The 20,951-nt window shown below is 40.4% G+C and overlaps 1 protein-coding gene across 2 annotated transcripts in view; it reads right to left on the reverse strand.

The window, feature by feature from the left end:
• RGS20 (regulator of G protein signaling 20) overlaps nt 1-14,389 on the reverse strand; it is a 105,349-nt gene extending 90,960 nt beyond the window's left edge. For both annotated transcript variants that reach the window (XM_055286396.1, XM_055286395.1), the window contains exon 1: nt 14,120-14,389. In XM_055286396.1, coding sequence (XP_055142371.1) covers nt 14,120-14,284 — 165 coding nt within the window. In that variant the 5' untranslated portion in view covers nt 14,285-14,389. The remainder of the gene's footprint in view (nt 1-14,119) is intronic.
• Nucleotides 14,390-20,951: the final 6,562 nt, after the last annotated feature.

Here is a 20,951-nt window from a genome sequence, read left to right on the forward strand (position 1 = left end):
ACAAACAAACAAACAAAAAACACCCACAAAAAAACCTAAGCAGTACAGGGATATAACATGTACTTAATGAATACCTGTTCAACAAATGAATTTCGAAATGACACGATCTGGAGTTGATAATTGTTGAAGCTGGGTAATGGGCACATAAGGTTTTATTATGCTATTATGTCTAACACTTTTGTAATAAAAATATTTTTTGATAGATGTGGTTTTACATTTCTAAACAATGCATCTCACCTCTTTCTCAATTACAGAGGAGAGAAACTGTGGGATAGAGGCTGCAGCAATTGTATGAGTAGACCCTGAAGGTATGAGGTTTATTAAAATGGATGTTCAGAGAAGGCCTGACACAAGAGGGCCATTCCATTTGTCCCCACGGACCTGGGCCGGACCTCTCAATTTCACACTGATGGAGCCTGAAAATCAACAAACAAGATGGCAAGAACAGGGAAGACATTGTTCTCTCCAAAGTGGACACTTTGTGACAGGCCCAGGAAGGCTGCCTGGGCTTTATAGCTTTTCCAGTGGTTCCTAATAAACCAGGCTTTGTGTGAGCCTTGCTCAGGCCATGCGGGGCCCTGTCGTTCTAAGGCTTTCTCCCTCCTCTGGCCCGGCTGCTGGGAGAACTTGTTAGCGGGCTTTGATTTCTTTGAGTTGGACGCGACTGAATTAGACTGCTTTGCTTGGCATTTTAAAGGGGATGTTTTCTTGGGGAAGTTGGAGGTTGGCACTGCCTTGATATGAAACATTTTAGGGGCCATTCAGGATCCTTAACTGTCATTAATTTCTTTCAGGGCATATGAAACATTTGTCTGAAGAAAGATTTTAACAATTTCAGTTTGAAGACATCAAGAAATACCATATAATCTCTGACCTTAATCAGATGTAATCTTGTTTCATTCACACGGTGGAAAAAAATTAGGGAAATAATGCATTTCTATATCTACTAATCAACTGGCCAATCAATATTAGCTGGGCTCTTACTCTGTGCCCAGTAGGTTCGAGGTCCATCTGCAGATGGAGATAACTAGATTAACAACTATTATGGGAGAAACTGGCTACAAACCCAGCCCCTAGGGTTCCAAGGGGTTCCCGGGAGGCAGCACAGGGCTAATGGAAAGCTGGACTCACTGATGCAGGCTTTTAAAAGAAAAACTCAAAGTATCTGAGTTTTCTTTTCTTCTTTTTTTTTTTTAATGGAGTCTTGCTCTATCGCCAGGCTGGAGTGCAATGGCGCAATCTCAGCTCACTGCAACCTCCAACTTCTGGGTTCAAGCAATTCTCCTGCCTCAGCCTCCTGAGTAGGTGCGATTACAGGCACCCGCCATCATGCCCAGCTAATTTTTTTTTTTTTTTGTATTTTTGTAGAGACGGGGTTTCACCATGTTGGCCAGGCTGGTCTTGAACTCCTGAGCTCAAGTGATCCATGTGCCTTGGCCTCCCAAAGTGCTGGGATTACAGGTGTGAGCCACCATGATCTGAGTTTTTTTAAAAAGCCCGTGTCTTTATAGTTTACCAGCATTTTTACATGCCTTGTCTCATTTGATTTTTTTCAAAGCAACCCATTCAAATTGAATGTGAAAAGTATTATTGTCTTGATTTTATAGAAGATAAAATGTCATGCCTGTAATCCCACCACTTTGGGAGGCTGAGGAGGGCACATCACGAGGTCAGGAGATTGAGACCATCCTGGCTAACATGGTGAAACCCTGTCTCTACTAAAAATACAAAAAAATTAGCTGGGTGTGGTGGCATGAGCCTGTAGTCCCAGGTACTCGGGAGGCTGAGACAGGAGAATCGCTTGAACCCGAGAAGCAGAGGTTGCAGTGAGCCGAGATGGCGCCATTGCACTCCAGCCTGGGTGACAAAGTGAGACTCTGCCAAAAAAAAAAAAAAGATAAAACGAAGACTCAGAGAATGAAATACAACTTAGACCTGAATTCAAAAACCAATTCTTGGCATTTGAAAGACATTTCCCTTTATGTCATCATCCTGCTTGGTGGCAGTGTGTACCTGTGTCTGAGCTTTTCACTTGGTAAAAAAGGACATCTTCAAGTACTCAGACTTCAGTTAGTTACAACTGAGCCTCAAGTCATACTGGTTCGAAGTGCTGCAGTGCTTGGATTTCCACCAGATATCACCATTCACCATTGTTCTACTCCCTGCCTTTAAAAAGCATTAGCAAAGAAGAGCCCATCTGCTCTTGGGCCCCTGAGAATGCTTGTTGCATCTGGGAGTGAGGTGGAGGGCTGTATTCCAAGAAGGGAGCAATAAGCTCTGAATCTTGACTCAGGGAGAAGCAATTTGAAAATGTCATGGCCGGGCGTGGTGGCTCACACCTGTAATCCCAACACTTTGGGAGGCCGAGGCGGGCAGATCACCTCAGGTCAGGAGTTTGAGACCAGCCTGACCAACATGGAGAAACCCCGTCTCTACTAAAAATACAAAATTAGCCGGGCATGGTGGCACGTGCCGGTAATCCCAGCTACTCGGGAGGCTGAGGCAGGAGAATCGCTTGAACCGGGAGGCAGAGGTTGCTGTGAGCCGAGATTACGCCATTGCAATTCAGCCTGAGCAACAAGAGCAAAACTCCATCTCAAAAAGAAAAGAAAAGAAAAGAAAATGTCATGAGCTCTCTGGTTCCTGATTTCCTAAAACCCAAAGGCATTCATTTCCCCCTCCCCTTGTGATTTCATGTAACTAAAAACCCAGCCCGTTTCCGATGGATAAACCAAGCAGAACTATAACCTGGCTTTTGGCCAAAACTGCTTAGAAAAGGAGGAGATTTCCTTTACTTTTTAGAGATAGGGTCTCACTCCGTCACGCAGGCTGGAGTGTAGTGGCATGATCATAGCTCACTGCAGTCTCTAACTCCTGGGCTCAAGCAATCCTCATGCCTCAGCCTCCTGAGTAGCCAGGACTTAGGGGCATGTGCCACTCACCCAGCTAATTTTTGAATTTTCTTGTAGAGACTGGATCTCTCTTTGTTGTCCAGGCTGGCCCCAAACTACTGGCCTCCTAAAGTGCTGGCATTACAGAGATGAGCCACCATGCCTAGCCCTCCAGCTAATTTTTTATAAAGGAGCAGATTTTGAAGTGAAGACAGAACCAAGGAACGCTTCACCTTCTCTGTGATCAGAAGTAGAAGCCAGCGGGATTTGCATCACGCTGGAGTGTGGCTTCTGAGGAGGGGCTGGAAGTAGCCCTGAACCCCAAGTCTCCCACTCGCTCAGATTTTATATGGTCCAAATTACACTACTCAGGTTCATTCTTGTGGATCTAATATGAGTGTTCCCTGTAGATTTCATGAGCAGGAGTGATGTATGAATTCATTTACATCTAAGTGCATTTGAATTTGAACTTTTATTTCTTTTTTTAAAGGGAGAAACTAGGCCAAAATGAGAGAATGAGTTTCCTAGGGTATGTCTGTGGATGTTGGCGAAGAGTCCAAGGTGAGGGGTGGGTGAGAGAGACGGGAGGCAAACTTCTCTTAACTTCTAGTTTGGTCCAGGCTAACGACCAGGGGCCTGAGGGACCCTCCTTTGCCTCCTGTTCCTCACACCCTCCTCACCTTCACTCTGCTTATCTTCAGGGTAGCAAAGAATCCATGTGGGGCAATGGTTGGCCCCCCAAAGCTTGGACTCCCCACTGGCCAACAAATGATGGGAGATGCGTGGCTTCTCCAAAACTGCAGCTCTGGGAAAGGGGAAGCTTACAGATCTTAATGATGCTAATAAGTTGGTAAAAATAATCAGGTGCAGGTATTTTTAAGACAAGGCAAAAACAGAAAAAAGGAAGCAATAGTACCTGGATTTTATTTGCTGATCATAGGCTTACTTTTTAATCCAGCAAACTCGTTCTTCAACAAAACTCTCTGTAAAATTAACTGCGTGTCCTCCTGATATGATGTTGATGGTAATAATACTTTCTCTTCAAATGAAAACTTCAAAAATATATCCTTCAGAACATGGTCCTCTGGGCAAATGGTCACAGATGAAAGCCTTAAATACAACTCACAGAAGCAGAGAGAGCAGATTTATTACAGAATTCAGAAATGCAGTGTGACATTGGTAATATCAACTGCTTTGATCATTTCTTTCAAGTAATGTATTTATTTCATTGGGTCATATTTTGCTCAACTATTTTTATGCAACTTCACACAATCTATATATTTTGTTAATAACTTACAGATAAAAATATTCATTTATCAGTGTGGGTGGTTATCCAATGACCCACACTGGGTCACGCTGACTCAAGAGAGGACAGAGGGTCACACAAGAACTTCATGGCTTGTGTCCCCTAGGGGCTGAGGGTCTGCTGACTCTAGACTTTAGTTTTGTGGGGCTCATCCACAGGTACTTTGCAGAATGTCTGGTGGTGGGAATAGGAGATAAACAGAGAAGATGTGTAGAATTATCTTTGAGGAGTGATTACAAAGCTTGTGGGTGATAGACATAAAAATGCCAGGCCTCAAATATCTAAATCAGGGCTGTCTACTTCAGGTGTCATCGTTGATTTTGGAATCCCATAAGCTGGTTTAAATATGTGCTGGACAACCCCTTAAGATTGTCTTACAACCTAAAGAACAGCTAGGGCTGATTGATCTTTTTTTTTTTTTTTGGAGACAGGGTCTCACTCTGTTGCCCAGGCTAGAGTGCAGTGGTACGATCTTGGCTCACTGCAGCCTCTGCCTCCCAGGTTCAAGCAATTCTCCTGCCTCAGCCTCCTGAGTAGCTGGGATTACAGGCACGTGCCACCACACCCGGCTAATTTTTGTATTTTTTAGTAGAGATGGGGTTTCACCATGTTGGCCAGGCTGGTCTCGAACTCCTGACCTCAGTGATCCACCTGTCTTGGCCTCCCAGAATGCTGGGATTACAGGTGTGACCCACTGCGCCCAGCAGGGCTGATGATCTTGAGACAGAGACCACATCTCTACTGGGCCAGATCCTCTCTCCTGGGAATTTGGAATGAGAACATGGAGCCACAGCTATTAGAGGCAGTTTGCTGGTGTTAAACTGTCTTTCTAGCATCTTCCCAGATTCCTGGTCTGAGGTTCCTGGGCTGCTAGCCTCCTGCCTCCTTGCTATTTCCTTTTGTCTTCTAGTCACATGCAATTTGAACAGACAGTTACAAAAATGTGTTGAGACAATGTCTTGCATATTTTAGTTCATTTCCAGTCTTATTTTGAATATAAGTTCTTAGAATGATCTATCACTTGAATATAAATCCTTACAATTTTTAGTGTTGAGAATTCGAAATCATATAAGCCAAATATAGTCTTATGGGAAAACATATTTGGTTACATAGTTGATGTCAAATCAAATTACTTTTGTAGTCTGTGATTTGGGTTTTTTTCTTGAATATTTGAATATATTCCAGTTGTCACTATATGGTTTAAACTATTATCCTTTCAACATATTTGCTTCATCTTAAAATTGCATTTTTCAGTCATTTAAAATGCAGGAGCTGTAAAACCATTCTATAGATGTTTCTAAAATAAACTCTTAAATGACACAAGCTTGATTTGGATCACCTTTTCTCATAGAATGGAATTAAATGGTTTCTAGAGAACCTAGAAAAACAAGTTTACTCCCTGATATGGTTTGGCTGTGTCCCCACCAAAATCTCATCTTGAATTGTAGCTCCCATAATCCCCATATGTCATGGGAGGGACCCGGTTGGAGGTAACTGAATAGTGGGGGTGGGTTTCTCCCACGCTGTTCTCATGATAGTGAGTAAGTCTCACGAGATCCGATGGCTTTATAAAGGGCAGTCCCCCTGCACACTCTTTCTTGCCTGCCACCATGTAAGACATGCCTTTGCTCCTCCTTTGCCTTCCACCATGATTGTGAGGCCTCCTCAGCCATGTGGAACTGTGAGTCCATTAAACCTCTTTTTCTTTATATATCAATCAGTCTCGGGTATTTCTTCACAGCAGTATGAAAATGGACTAATACACTCCCTGAGTTTCCCAATATAGTTTATTCACATCTTTATCTTGCAAGAGGGTAAAACTTTAATGTAAATTTTCTAAAGCATTTGCAGTGATTCTGTGGCTTTGTGAAGACTGGCTTGATTTCAGCAGGGAAGCCAACATGATTTTATGAGACCTTTTGAACAATGGAAATGATACTAGATATATTTTTCCGTAACCATTAAAACCACTTAAAATCTGAGAGTTGTAAAATCAATGAAAAGACAAACAAACCAGTATACTAAAGCTAGCCAGGATTTTTGCAGTATGCTTCTTTGATTTTCATACGGGATTTTTTTTGCCATTAAAAAAAATTCCCCAAAAGGTCAAGATGATTTGTGCAGTTACTGAACGTTTGCTAGACAGCATACACAACAGCTCCCATTGTGGTATATAAATAGAACATGAAAAGTTTGTTTGTCATTTAAATTTGAAGGTACATCGTAAGCTCTAGTCTTTGGGATTCTTAAAAATAAATGTATTATGTTAATTTTCAAAATACAAAAAAACTGAGTGACTATCTTCATGAACCCTCATATCCATCACCCAGTTTCAACAATTAACAACACGTTGTCAAGTCTGCATTATCTCTTACACTCCTACTTTCCTCTTCCCCTGGATTATTTTAAGGCAAATCAAAGATCACATCTCTCTTCTAAAAACCCTTTCAGTACTTCCCACTTCCTCTGCCCCACCCCCCTCCCAGTTTTTTTTTTTTTTTTTTTAAACATAACCCCAGTTCCATTGCTGGATATTTTTCAGACAGTCAAGGAGGCATTGGACATGGCCTACAGGTTAAAAAAAATGGGGCCACATTAACTGCAGCAAATAATCTTTTGAGCTTGCCCCAGCTGATCACCGGAGACCCTTCTCCACCTTCCTTGCTTGGGGGCGTCTCAATTGTTTCTAAAACCTCCAGGGTGAATCAGTATCACGTGCCATCTCCCTTTTCACTCTTCCCTGCCTCTCTTTCTTCAGCAATGCCACCTCTGGCTCTTTGCGATATTACATTGACTTTTTTCAAGCCAACGTATATCTGAAAAGCACAAATACATATTATGCTTTCTTTCAGGTATGTGTACATATAGGTTTTTAAAAGGATGTGTGTGTGTGTGTGTGTGTGTAGATATATATATGCATCCATTTCTGATATAAAGAATGCTTTACTTTTTATTTATAGTCACCTGAGTTTTCTATTTATGACCTCTCCTGCTACCAGAGGGCCTTACCACAGTGAGATACTAGTCTGTTTCATTGATAGAATGGTTTTCCATCTTTCCTGTTCAGAGTCTCAATCAGAATTGTAAGTGGAGTGTATAGGTGTTCAGATTAGAGCCCAGTGGATTGTGTGGTGAAGGCTGCCAGTGTAATCCCAAATGCTGGGACTACAGATGTGAGCCACCACATCTGGCCGCCATTTATTTTAAATTGATCACCACTTCATTTTTTACTTTGAAAGGCATTAGCTGGTATCTTAGGTGCTTAATTAATGTAAGGGATTGTCCTAGTTAGCTATATAAGAAAAGTCTCGGCCAGGCGCAGTGGCTCACGCTTGTAATCCCAGCACTTTGGGAGGCCAAGGTGCGCGGATCACGAGGTCGGGAGATCGAGACCACGATGAAACCCTGTCTCTACTAAAAATACAAAAAATTAGCTGGGCTTGGTGGCGGGCGCCTGTAGTCCCAGCTACTCGGAGAGGCTGAGGCAGGAGAATGGCGTGAACCTGGGAGGCGGAGCTTGCAGTGAGCCGAGATTGCGCCACTGCACTCCAGCCTGGGCGACAGAGCGAGACTCCGTCTCAAAAAAAAAAAAAAAGTCTCTTGGATGATAATAAGTACCTTTTATGACAAGCTGAAACACTATTTTTTTTTTTATTTTTATTTTTAATTCACACATAATAATGGCATATTTTTATGGGGTACAATGTGATGTTTTAATATTTGTATACTTGGTAGAAATCTTAAATAAAGCTAACATATCCATCACCTCATCTATTTTTTTTGTGATGAGACAGTTAAAAATTTACTTTTTTGCAACTTTGAAATATACATGATTACAAGCTGAGTATTCCTTAAACAAAATGTTTGGAACCAGAAGTGTTTTGGATTTCAGATTTTTTTCAGCTTTTGGAATATTTGCATTATATTTGCTGGTTCAGCATCCTGAATCTAAAAATCTGAATCTGAAATGCTCCAATGAGCAGTCCTTTTGAATGTCATATCTGCACTTAAAAAGTTTCAGATTTTGGAGCATGTTGCATTTTGGACTTTCAGATTAGGGATGCTCAAGCTGTGTTAACTATGGTCACCATACCGTAGAATAGATCACTAAAATTTATTTCTCTCATCTCACTGATACTTTGTGCCCTTTGACCAACATCTTCCCTTTCTTCATCCCCCCTCTTTGTTTTGTTCTTAATATCACATGGATTGTCCTGGGTTCTGTGAGCTTAGAGGCTGAATAATTGAAGACCTTTTTTCACTTTCCCAAAGAGCATATCCAAGGTCTTCCTTATGGTCTCCATCAAAGGAAGACCATGTAAGTACTGCTCACTGAGAACCCAAGGCCCTGAGCCACAAGGCCTGTGGAGCCACATCCCCTTGGCCTCACTTGGGAAGACCCTGCAGCAGGTGCCGCAGGAGATGGCCGCTGAACATGTGCATGCTAGCCACGGCAGAGAGAAGCATGGTTGACTTCCAAATGAGCCTTTTCCTCAATAGGTTTGTGAACATCTCAAGTGTTAAACTAATTACTATGGAATTATTTTCGGAGGGCCTTCAGGAAAATAAGAAACAACTTTATTCTTCTCAGTGAACTTACTCTTTCACAAATGGAGGCACGACAGAATAATTCTGTCTTCTGAATACACGAATGGTAAGGTGTTTGGCCAACAGGCATAATTGCTCTCTTACTAAGCTTTTTTTTTTTTTTTTTTTTTTTTGAGACGGAGTCTCACTCTGTCACCCAGGCTGGAGTGCAGTGGCGCGATCTCGGCTCACTGCAACCTCCGCCTCCCGGGTTCACGCCATTCTCCTGCCTCAGCCTCTCCGAGTAGCTGGGACTACAGGCGCCCGCCACCACGCCCGGCTAATTTTTTGTATTTTTAGTAGAGACGGGGTTTCACCGTGGTCTCGATCTCCTGACCTCGTGATCCGCCCGCCTTGGCCTCCCAAAGTGCTGGGATTACAAGCGTGAGCCACCGCGCCCGGCCTTACTAAGCTATTTTTCCTTTTTCTTTCCTCTATCATTTTCATCACACAAGGCTCCATTGTCTTTGTAGCTGCCCTTTGGTGCCTTGAGATTTATTTTCTCATTTCTGTGTATAAGGTCTCAAAATAAGTGCTTTGATCAGCTGCTCAAGGGATCACACGTCTGGAACAGCAGAGCACTTAGAGGCCCACACTTTCAGAAGGGCATTGACTTTGGAATGGGCTGAAAAATAACCTTGTGGAAACAGCTCTCTTGTCTAAGCTCTGACCATGTTTATTATTGAGAAAGAATGCACACACATGAACATATGTATCTATATTGACAGAGTTGACTTCTCACTAGAGCGGCTGTAATGCTTTCTCTTCCTCATGCCGATTGTCTAGAAAAACTGCTGGCCTAGAGTTCACCCGCCCTCCCGCTTGCATTCTTGCCCTGAAAGGAAACAAAAATCCTGATGGAAGAAAAAAAAAATCTGATCAGCCGGGCACGGTGGCTCACGCCTGTAATCTCAGCACTTTGGGAGGCCAAGGCAGGTGGATCACACGAGGTCAGGAGTTTGTGACCAGCCCAGCCAACATGGTGAAACCCTGTCTGTACTAAAAACACAAAAAAAAGTAGCTGAGGGTAATTGCGGGCGTCTTTAGTCCCAGCTAGTTGAGAGGCTGAGGCAGGAGAATCACTTGAACCTGGGAGGCGGAGGTTGCAGTCAGCTGAGATCATGCCACTGCACTCCAGCCTGGGCAGCGGAGCAAGACTGAGTCTCAAGAAAAAAAGAAATTTGAAAAATAAATAAATAAATAATCTGATGAAGACAAGCGTGTGAGTGTATGTGCAGGTGCGTGGGATTTTGTAGTTTATTTTGTAGTAAATTAGTGGCCCATGTTGGAGTATTTTGGGCAGAAATCATACAGAAAGTACTATTATGAGGACTGGCTTCAAGCCCAGGAAACTACAGTCCACTTTTTAAATCACTGTCAGAAGCTATCAAATACTTATTGAAATCAGTGTCAGAAAATCCAGGTTCAAATCACCTCTCAGCTGACTTCACATATGCAACCAATAGTATATCCAAACTTGTTTTCTCATCTCTAAAACAGGTCAGATCACATCAATGCTATTAACCCAAGGAGCCAAATGAAAAGAACAACTGGAATAACCACAACAATAAATGTAGGTGATTTGTGTGTCATATTGTCAGTTTAATCTGCCTTTAGAGGTTTGCTTTTTAAAATTGTTTATTTTGAAATAATGCTATAGTCATAGGAAATCATGTACACAGAATGTACAGAGTGGTCCCGTATACTGTCACCCAGTTTCCCTCAATAGAGACTGCATAACTGAAGAACAATATCAAAACCAGGAAATGACATTGGTACCATTCACAGAGCTTATTCAGATTTCACTTATTTCTGTGTGTGCACGTGTATAGTTTCATGCAATTTTAGCACATTACACATGTAATGTGTGTAACTGCCACTGCAGTCAAGACACAGAACTGGTTCATCACCACCAGGCTCCCTTTAAAGTATGACCCCTTTGTAGCTATATCCACCACCCTACCTAATCCCTAATCTTTGGCAACCATGAATCTGTTCTCTATGTATATAATTTTATTTCAAGAGTGGCTTATATAGGCTGGGCATGGTGACTTATGTTAGTAATCCCAGCACTTTGAGAGGCTGAGGTGGGCAGATCACTTGTGGTCAGGAGTTCAAGACCAGCCTGGCCAACATGGTGAAACCCTGTCTCTACTAAAAATACAAAAATTAGCTGGGTGTGGTGGCGAGTGCCTGTAGTCCTAGCTGCTCGGTAGGCAGAGGTGAGAGAATAGCTTGAACCCAGGAGGCAGAGGTTGCAGTGAGCTGAGATCGCCCCACTGCACTCCAGCCTGGGCGACAGAGCAAGACTCCATCTCAAAGAAAAAAAAAAGAGTGGCTTATATAGAATCATACACATATATATAGTGTGTGACTTTTTGGAATTGGCTTCTTCTCCCCCACTCAGCACCATTCCCTGAAGTCTATCAAGTTGTTTAGTGTATTAGTAGTTCATTCCTTTTAGTGGCTTCATAGGATTCCATAGTATGGATGTACCACAGTTTGTTTAATCATTCATCCCTTGAAGGGCTTTTGGGTTGTTTCTGGTTTTTGACTATTACAAATAAAGCAGCTGTGGACATTGGCATACAGGGTTGGTGTAAGTGTAAGTTTTCATTTCTCTGGGATAAATGCCTAATGGTGAAATTGCTAGACCATATGGCAGTTGTATCTTCGGTTTTATGAGAAACTGCCAAATTGTTTTCCAGATTGGCTGTACTATTTTACATTCCTATCAGCAATGTATTAATCATTCAGTTTCTCTGCATCCTGTCCAGCAGTTGGTGTTGTCACAATTTTAGCCATTTTAGCAATTCTAGCCATTTTTATAGCCACTATTTTTTCCATTTTAGCCATTCTTCTGGGTGTGTAGTGATATTTCACTGTGACTTTAATTTGCATCTCCTAATGGCTAACAATGTTGACTATCTTTTCATATATTTATTTGCCATCTGCATATTCTCTTCAGTAAAATGGCTGTTCATGTCTTTTGCCCATATTCTTGTTAGATTGTTTGTCTTTTACTCTTGAGTTTTGAGAATTATTCTAGGTTCAAGGTGTTTGGCAGACATGGGGGTGAAAGTATTTTTCTGCCATCTGTATGCTGTCTTTTATCCTCTCAATAGAGTCTTTGGCAGGGCAAAAGTTTTTTAGATTCTAATGAAGTCTTATTTATTGATTTATTTTTCTTGAACGGATCATGATTTTTGGTGTCTGTGTACTCTTCACCTAGCCCTACCTCATAAAGATTTTCTCCCATTTTTTTCCTAAAAGTTCTATAGTTTTCCACATAGTTGTAAATTTAAACCCATGTTATATTTGGGGGTAATTTTTGCATGAACTGCAAAGCTTAGGTTGAGGATTTTTGGAGAATTTCTGACTGACCCCTTGACATCTAGATATATTTTAGCTCACGTTCCCTCTTTCTGCCTCTATATATGTTCTTAGACATTATTTCACGTCTACCTTAGATTTCACTGCTTTCACTCTAACACTAGGCTTCTTCAATTGTATTACCCCATAGTGATCATATTCCTCTCCTAATATCTTACTGATTGAAAGAATGTACAATAATTATGTAGGGATCCTATATTATTGACGAGTCATGCTGATAATATGCTATATGTTTGTCTTTCTCAATATACAGAAGTCTCTAGAAAGGAAGGAGCATATCTTGCTCTTTCTCTTTATTCCCTATGGCTCCTAGCCCAAGGTTTTGCAGTTAGTAAGGATTCAATGATATCTGCAGACTCAAAATGAGTTGAGTGTTTCCATCCTTACATTTGCTAGAAGAGGCACATGTCTCCTCTTTCTGTATTCAAATGCAATATCAAAAGATTTTTTCAAAAGGCAAAAACTGAGTGAAGGAGCCAGCAGCATCCCAACTGGACTGCTTCCTTCTACCCTCACCTGCTGCTGTACAGACTGGAACCTGTTAACAGGTTAGTGAGGTTAGGATAGAAGTTAGGCTGCCCAGCACCAGCATGTGTGGTCAATTCCAGGATGCCATGGGAAGGTGTAATTCTGATTCTTAAATATTTTTGCATTTTATTTGTCTTTGATTCCACTTAGAGCATACCTTCTCAAGACAGTTAGAACTTTGAAATTATATATATGTGTGTGTGTGGGTGCATATACATACACACATATACAACAGCATACATATGCACCATACAATGGGTATATTTGTTGTTGTTGCTCTCTGTTTCCTCAAAGTAGCCTCCACATTCTGTCTTTTAGAAATATCTTTTGCATGTGTTGCCTACATTTAGATGTCCATTAATTCAGGACTCTTGGACACTACATCCCATTTCATTGCAGCTTGCTAAACTCTTAGTGCTTAGATGATAATAGGCAGTGTGGGAATTCATGTGTTATTTGTTCACATATGTCTGAAAGCTCAAAAGAACAGGTCCATATATTTTTACAGAGAAAGCTTTGTGTTGACCCTTTTTATTTTATTTTTCTCCCCTCCACTTGTGCCAAATGGTTAAAATAACATTAGGAGAAAGGGCAGACCTACAGAATTATATAAAGAGTTTGCAAATAAATAATGATATCAGGATATGAGCCGTGGCAAAAGAACAGGTGAATTTTCTGGTGTTAAAGTATTTGAACAGTTTTATAGTTTTGCAGCATTTAATTTTGAGTGTGCTCATTGCTTGTTAGACATTAACACATGTCCATATTCTATACCAAGTAACCGTTTACGAGATGGTTATATTAATAGCTAAGAGGATTTACAGTCACAAACTGTATTTTCTTCAAATATACACACAACATCCAGCAGGAAAATTGTCACTCTTTGGAGAAATAATGTTATTACCTACTGATAGCAACTCATGCTTAGGAAATTCACCTTTGGAAACTTTGAATTTGGAAAAACACCCCTTAGCTCCTTAATGTTCTTATGTTCTTAGTTTATCATTTTTTTTCCCAAGGGATTTTTGTAGAAAGCAGTCTACAATTTTTCTTTCATTATTATATGGGATATAATATTTATATCAGAGAAAGATATCCAAGGGCTAACACTAATAGCCAAAAAATCTGTCTAGATTTGTTGAATGTTTTCACCTGAAACAAGCAAACAAACAAAAAAGCAATAAATAATTTATTTTCGTAAAGGGAATCTGTTTAGATTGGAGAAAACTATAGATAGATCAGGTAATTATCATCTAGGTTCTAGATTTCCCTTGGGGATGGTCTGAAAACATTTTTGATAAAACATTAAGATAAGTGAGCAATGGCACTAAAGCTTGAGTATAGTTTTATATTCTTTCTGGGTAAACACTTTCCCTTGACAGGAAAGGATCATGGATTGTGGGGATCACCTTACCTTGATATCAGGAACAGCCCTGGGGTCTCCTTCATTTTCTGTGATTTGGTGAATGTCTGCATTATATCTCTGAGCCCTAAACAGGGGCAGAAACTGTGTCCAAATAGACGGCCTGGAGAAATGTTTCTGGAGGCACTCTTGGTTATCTTGGGAAAGCTGGGGCATGTTTTTACAATAAAGGCCCCAAATGAGTCCTGTTGCCTGGTTTTCCCTATATTAGCATAGGATCCGCTCTGTTTCTCTTTGTTTGGTTAATGCTGGCCTGGCTCTGAATCTGTGCGGAGCCTCCTCCGAAAGTTACAGTAATGAAAGCAAAAGGATTATCTACTTTGTGGACCAGCAGCTTATCCGCAGATCTTTCACGTTCTATTCCTGGTAGAGCTGATTATTTTGAATGTCTAGGTACTGTATGTTATCACTGCCCTCTAAAGGTAGAAATGTATTCTTAATTAAAATGGAATCCTAAATCAGAATGGAAAGAAATGATCCAAGTGATATACAGCTTAGCATATAGTGATAAATTAAATAAATTGTTTGGCAAAAATTCTTGTGTTAGTGGTGTGTGATAGCCAATAGTACTTGACAATCTTGGGCTGTGCAATTGACAGACAGATGGTTGGCCTAATCTTTCCAGGTTTCTTAAAAGGTCATCTTAATAGCAGTCATCTCTGTAGCTAGTAACATATGCAAAACTCATACCCAAACTTAAACTCAAGGATTATTATACTTTTTACATACATCATGTGGAGTAAGTTAAATTGATTTTCTTATGATATGACTAGGTACCCAATGAGTAAGCCAAGAATTGGCTTCTAACACTATACTTCATATTTATAAACTGCTTTATAAATATAAGATTATTAAACAGAGTGGAAAAGGTAGAATACCTTTCTGTTAAGAGGCAACTAATGCCCAAGTAGCTTCTGTTGGGTTTGAGGGTGCACAAAGGTAAGGGATGTGTATTACTGGGGTCTATGAACTGGAAAAGTTTCCTTTTGTAAAATTGCTTTACAGATTCAACACAATGCCTATCATATGTCAGCTCCTTTCTTTTGCAGGAGTTGACAGTTGATTCTAAAATTCATATAGAATTATAAGGGGCCGGGCGCAGTGGCTCACGCCTGTAATCCCAGCACTTTGGAAGGCTGAGGTGGGTGAATCACGAGGTCAGGGGTTCGAGACCAGCCTGACCAACATGGTGAAACCCTGTCTCTACTAAAAATATAAAAAAATTAGTCGGGTGTGGTGGCATATGCCTGTAGTCTCAGCTACTCAGGAGGCTGAGGCAGGAGAATCGCTTGAACCCAGGAGGGAGAGGTTGCAGTAAGCCGAGATCGTGTCACTGCACTCTAGCCTGGGTGACAGAGCAAGACTCTGTCTCAAAAAAAAAAAAAATTATAAGGGACCCAGAATATCCAAAACAGTCTCAATAAAGAACAAAGTTGGAGGATCACACTTCCCAATTTTAAAACTTACTACAAAGCCACAGTAATTACTATTGACATTCTTCACAGAAGTAGAAAAAGCTATTTTAAAATTCATATGGAACCAAAAAAGAGTTTGTATAGCCAAGATGATCCTAAGCAAAAAGAACAAAGCTGGAGGCACCATGCTACCAGACTTCAAACTATACTACAAGGCTACAATAACCAAAACAGCAAGGTGCTGGTACAAAAAGACACATAAATCAGTGGAACAGAATAGAGAACTCAGAAATAAGACCACACATCTATAACCATCTGATCATCAACAAATCTGGAAAAAAAAAAAAGCAACTGGGAAAGGATTCCGTATTTAATAAATGGTGTTGGGAAAACTGGCTAGCCATATACAGAACATTGAAACTGGACCCCTTCCTTACACCTTATACACAAATTAACTCAAGATGGATTAAAGACTTAAATATAAAACCCAAAACTATAAAAACCCTAGAAGAAAATCTAGGCAATACCATTCACGACATAGGCACAGGCAAAGATTTCATGACAAAATCGCCAAAAGCAATTGCAACAAAAGCAAAAATTGACAAATGGGATCTAATTAAACTAAAGAGCTTCTGTACAGCAAAAGAAATTATCATCAGAGTGAACAGGCAACCTACAGAGTGGGAGAACATTTTTGCAATCTATCCATCTGACAAAGGGCTAATATCCAGAATCTACAAGGAACCTAAACAAAGTTACAAGAAAAAAACCAAACAACCCCACTAAAAAGTGGGCAAAGGACATGAACAGACACTGTCAAAAGAAAACATTCATGCTGCCAACAAACATATGAAAAAAGCTTGACATCACCGACCATTAGAGAAATGCAAATCAGGCTGGGCATGGTGGTTCAACGCCTGTAATCCCAGTGCTTTGGGAGGCCAAGGTGGGTGAGGCCAGGAGGTCAGGAGTTCAAGACCAGCCTGGCTAACATGGTGAAACACCATCTCTTCTAAAAATACAAAAATTAGCTGGGTGTGGTGGCTCGTGCCTGTAATCCTAGCTACTCAGGATACTGAGGCAGGAGAATCGTTTGAACCAGGGAGGTGGAGATTGCAGTGACCCGAGATTGCACCACTGTACTCCAGGCTAGGTGACAGAGCAAGACGCTGTCTCAGGAAAAAAAAAAAAAAAAAAAAGAGAGAGAAATGCAGATCAAAACCACAATGAGATACCATCTCTCACAAGTCAGAATGGCAATTTCTTAAAAAGTCAAGAAACAACAGATGCTGGTGAGGTTGTGGAGAAATAGGAATTCTTTTATACTGTCGGTGGGAATGTAAATTAGTTCAACCATTATGGAGGACAGTGTGGCAATTCCTCAAAGATCTAGAACTAGAAATACCATTTGACCCAGCAATCCCATTTCTGGGTATATACCCAAAGGAATATAAATCATTCTATTACAAAGATACATGCACATGTATATTCATTGCAGCACTATTCACTATAGCAAATACATGTAATCAACCCATATGCCCATCAGTGATAGGCTGGATAAAGAAAATGTGGTACATACACACTATGGAATATTATGCAGCCATAAAAAGAATGAGATCTTGTCCTTTGCAGGGATATGGATGGAGTTGGAAGCCATTATCCTCAGCAAACTAACGCAAGAACAGAAAACCAAACACCACGTTCTCACTTATAGGTGGGAGCTGAACAATGAGAACATGTGGACACAGGAAGGGGAACAACACACACTGGGGCCTGTCAGTGGTGGGGTTGGGGGAGGGAGAGCATTAGGAAAAATAGCTAATGTATGCTAGGCTTAATACCTAGGTGATGGGTTGATAGGTGCCGCAAACCACACGTTTACCTATATAACAAACCTGCATATCCTGCACATGTACCTGAGAACCTAAAAATTAAAATAAAAAAATTGTAAAAAGTGACAGTAATTAAGACTGTGTGGTATTAGTATAAGGATAGGTATCTAGATGTGTAGATCAATGGGACAGAATTGAGAGTCCAGAAATAAACCCATAAATTTATGGTCAATTGATTTTTGACAAGGTGCCAAAACAATTCAATGGGGGAAAGAACTGTTTTTTCAGCAAATGGTGTGGGGACAAGTGGTTATCCACACGCAGAAAAATTACATAGGACCTCTATTTCTCACTCTTTACAAAAACTAATTCAGCATGAATCATAGATCAAATGTAATAGCCAAAACTATGAAACTCTGAGAAGAAAACAAAGTTAAATCTTTGTGACCTTGGATTAGGCAAAGCCTTCTTAGATACAATATCAAAAGCACAAGAACATAGGTTAATTGGACTTAATCAAAATTAAAAACTTTTGTGCTTTAAAGTACATCATGAAGAAAGTGAAAAGGCAACCCACAAAATAGGTGAGAATACTGCAGATCATGTAAATAATAAGGGACTTGTAATCCAGAATATATACAGAGCTCTTACAATTCAAAAACAAACAAAAAAACCAATTAAAAATGGGTGAAGTGTTTAAATAAACATTTCTCCCAAGAAGATGTACAAATTGCTGAATAAGCACATGAAAAGATGTTCAACATTATTAGACATTGGGAAAAGGAAGTCAAAACCACGGTGAGATACCTATTCATACCCAAATGGATTTCCTTTAACTAAAAAGACAGACGATGACAGTGTTGGTGAGGATGTGGAGAAATGTAGATCTTTCATTCATTACTGGGGTGAATGCAAGGCCTTGCAACCACTTTGGAAAACAATTCAGCAGTTCCTCAAAATGTTAAACATAGAGTTACCATGTAAGCCAGCAATTCTACTCCTAGGTATCTACTCAAATAACAGAAATGAAACCTATGATCACACGAAGACTTGCATGCAAATGTCTAAAAAATTGAAACAATCGGCATGCCCATTAACTGGTAAGCAGATAAACAAAATATGGTACATCACAAAATGGAATATTATTCAGCCATAAAAAGGAATGAAGTATAGATACATGTTGCAACATAGATAGACCTTGAAAACTTTATGCTAAGTGAAAGAAGTCATCCACAAAAGACAACATATTGTGTGATTACATTCATTAAAGAAATCTCCTGAATAGGCAAATCTTGAGATCTAAAAAAATTAGTATTTGCTTTTGGAGAGGAAGAAAGTGACTACTAATGGGTAAGAAGTTTCCTTTTAAAGTGACGAAAATGGGCTAAAATTGATTGTGGTGATATTTGTATAGTGCTGTGAATATATTAAAAACCATTGAATTGTACCTTTTAAATGGGTGAGTTATATGGTATGTGAATTATATCTTAATAAAGCTGTTAAATTTTCTAAAAAGAAAGGCAACTTCCTAAAGTGACCAAATGTTTTAGAGTGGGGCAATAAATCTCATACATCATTGCAGTTTCAGGAACCAAGCTTCAGTATAGCTGTGTTTTCTGGTGCCAGGTCTCTCGCCAGGCTGCAGTGAAGGTGTTGGCTGCTAACATTTCAAAGCTCAACTGGACTCATTTTCAGGCTCACCCACGCAGTTGTCCATGTTTGGTTCTTTGAAGCCTGTTGGACTAAGGGCTTCAATTTTTTACTAGTTGTTCACTTGGGGCTATTCTTAGTTTGGCCACATCAGCCTCTTTATGGTTAACAACACAGCACCTTGCTTCATCAGAGTGAGCAAGTGAGAAGAACCTGGGATAATGCAAGCAAGGCAGCTTGCATTGTAACCTGATCTCAAAAGTGACATCCCTTTACTTTTGCCATTTTCTGGTCCGTATAGGAACATCAGTAGATCTAGCCCACACTCAAGAAGAGAGCATTTCACAAGGATATGAGTCATTGGGAGGTGGTGATCATTAAGAGCCATTTCAGAAGCTGTCTACCACGTGGACTATATTTTTAAAATGTCTAATTGTGGAGGTTGTCCTTATGGGGCCAACGGTGCAATACAATGAAATTAACTTACCTGGAAAATCTGAAGCTTGGTTGCCATGAGTATTCAGGACACTGGTATGGAGTGTAAGTGAAAATCTGCATGATTGATGATAGATGTGCTTCGGCAATACCAAAGCAATCAGAAGCTTGTTAGGGCAGTTGGTTAGAGCACTTTCTGAAGGGGTCATGACGTCACTACTCAGTGTTACCATTAGGCCAAACTAGGCCAGCTTCTTGCAAATGCCTATTGTTCCCAAGAGGACTGTGTGAAAAAATGGAAAAACCATTCTTCCGTTAAACTAATAATTTATTCGGTCAGCTATAAAAACTTCTCAAAGTCCTTGTGTAACTGAAGGTAGGCTGGTAGCATAATCTTCACTTGGGGGTGGTAACTTTTCATGACAAATATTTTAGAATAGGATTTTCTTTGACTAGAACTCTTCTATTTCTGTGGGCAAATATAAGTTCAATACATACTTGGAAAGAAAAGATTGGAAATGATGGTGTTTATAGCATTCCATATATTTCAGACAGAAGAAATTCCTTTGAAACATCATATATTTTCTACCCTCTGATGATTCCTAAGTGGTAGCTTCCTAGTTTACATCTCCAAACATGTAACCCTATTCTAGTGAAGAACTGAACATTAACTTAATAAATACCTTATTAATATTATTTTTCTCCTGTCCATATAGATTTATCTAACTTCCCCTTATGTCATTTCTAAATAACAAATCTGAAGCTCAATTTCAAAGAAATTACAAAGTAGCTCAAAGGTTATCTTTCTTATGTCATAATACAGCAGTCCCCAACCCTTTTGGTACCAGGGGCCAGTTTCGAGGAAGACAATTTTTCCACAGACAGGGTGGGAGGTGATGCGGCTGGTTTCAGGATGACACTGTTACACCTCAGCTCATCAGGCATTAGATTCTCATACGGAGTGTGCAACCGAGATCCCTTGCAATGTGCAGTTCACGATAGGCTTCATGCTTGTGTGAAAATCTAATACGGCTGCTGATCTGACAGGAGGCAGAGTTTAGGTGGTAAAGCGGCTTGCCCGCCGCTCACCTCCTGCTGTGCAGCCGGGTTCCTAACAGGCCATGGACCACACCAGTCTGTGACCCAGGGTATGGGGACCCCAGGTATGATATATAATTAGGTAACTGAGATCACTGCTATGGTCTGAATGTTTGTGTCTCCCCAAAATTCCTGTGTTGAAATCCTAACTCCCAAGGTGATGATATTAGGAGGCGGGAACTTTGGGAAATGATCAGGTCATGAGGGTGGAGCTCTCATGAATGAAATTAATGTTCTTATGAAAGAGACCCCAGAGAGCTCTCTCACCTTCTCTCCACCATGTGAAGCTACAATGAGAAGTCAGCAGTCTGCAACCTGGGACAATCCTTACCAGAACCTCACCATGCTAGCACCCCAATTCTGGACTTTCAACCTCCAGAACTGTGAGAAAAT

Source organism: Symphalangus syndactylus, chromosome 7 (genome assembly GCF_028878055.3).
Source record: "Symphalangus syndactylus isolate Jambi chromosome 7, NHGRI_mSymSyn1-v2.1_pri, whole genome shotgun sequence".
NCBI lineage: Eukaryota > Metazoa > Chordata > Mammalia > Primates > Hylobatidae > Symphalangus > Symphalangus syndactylus.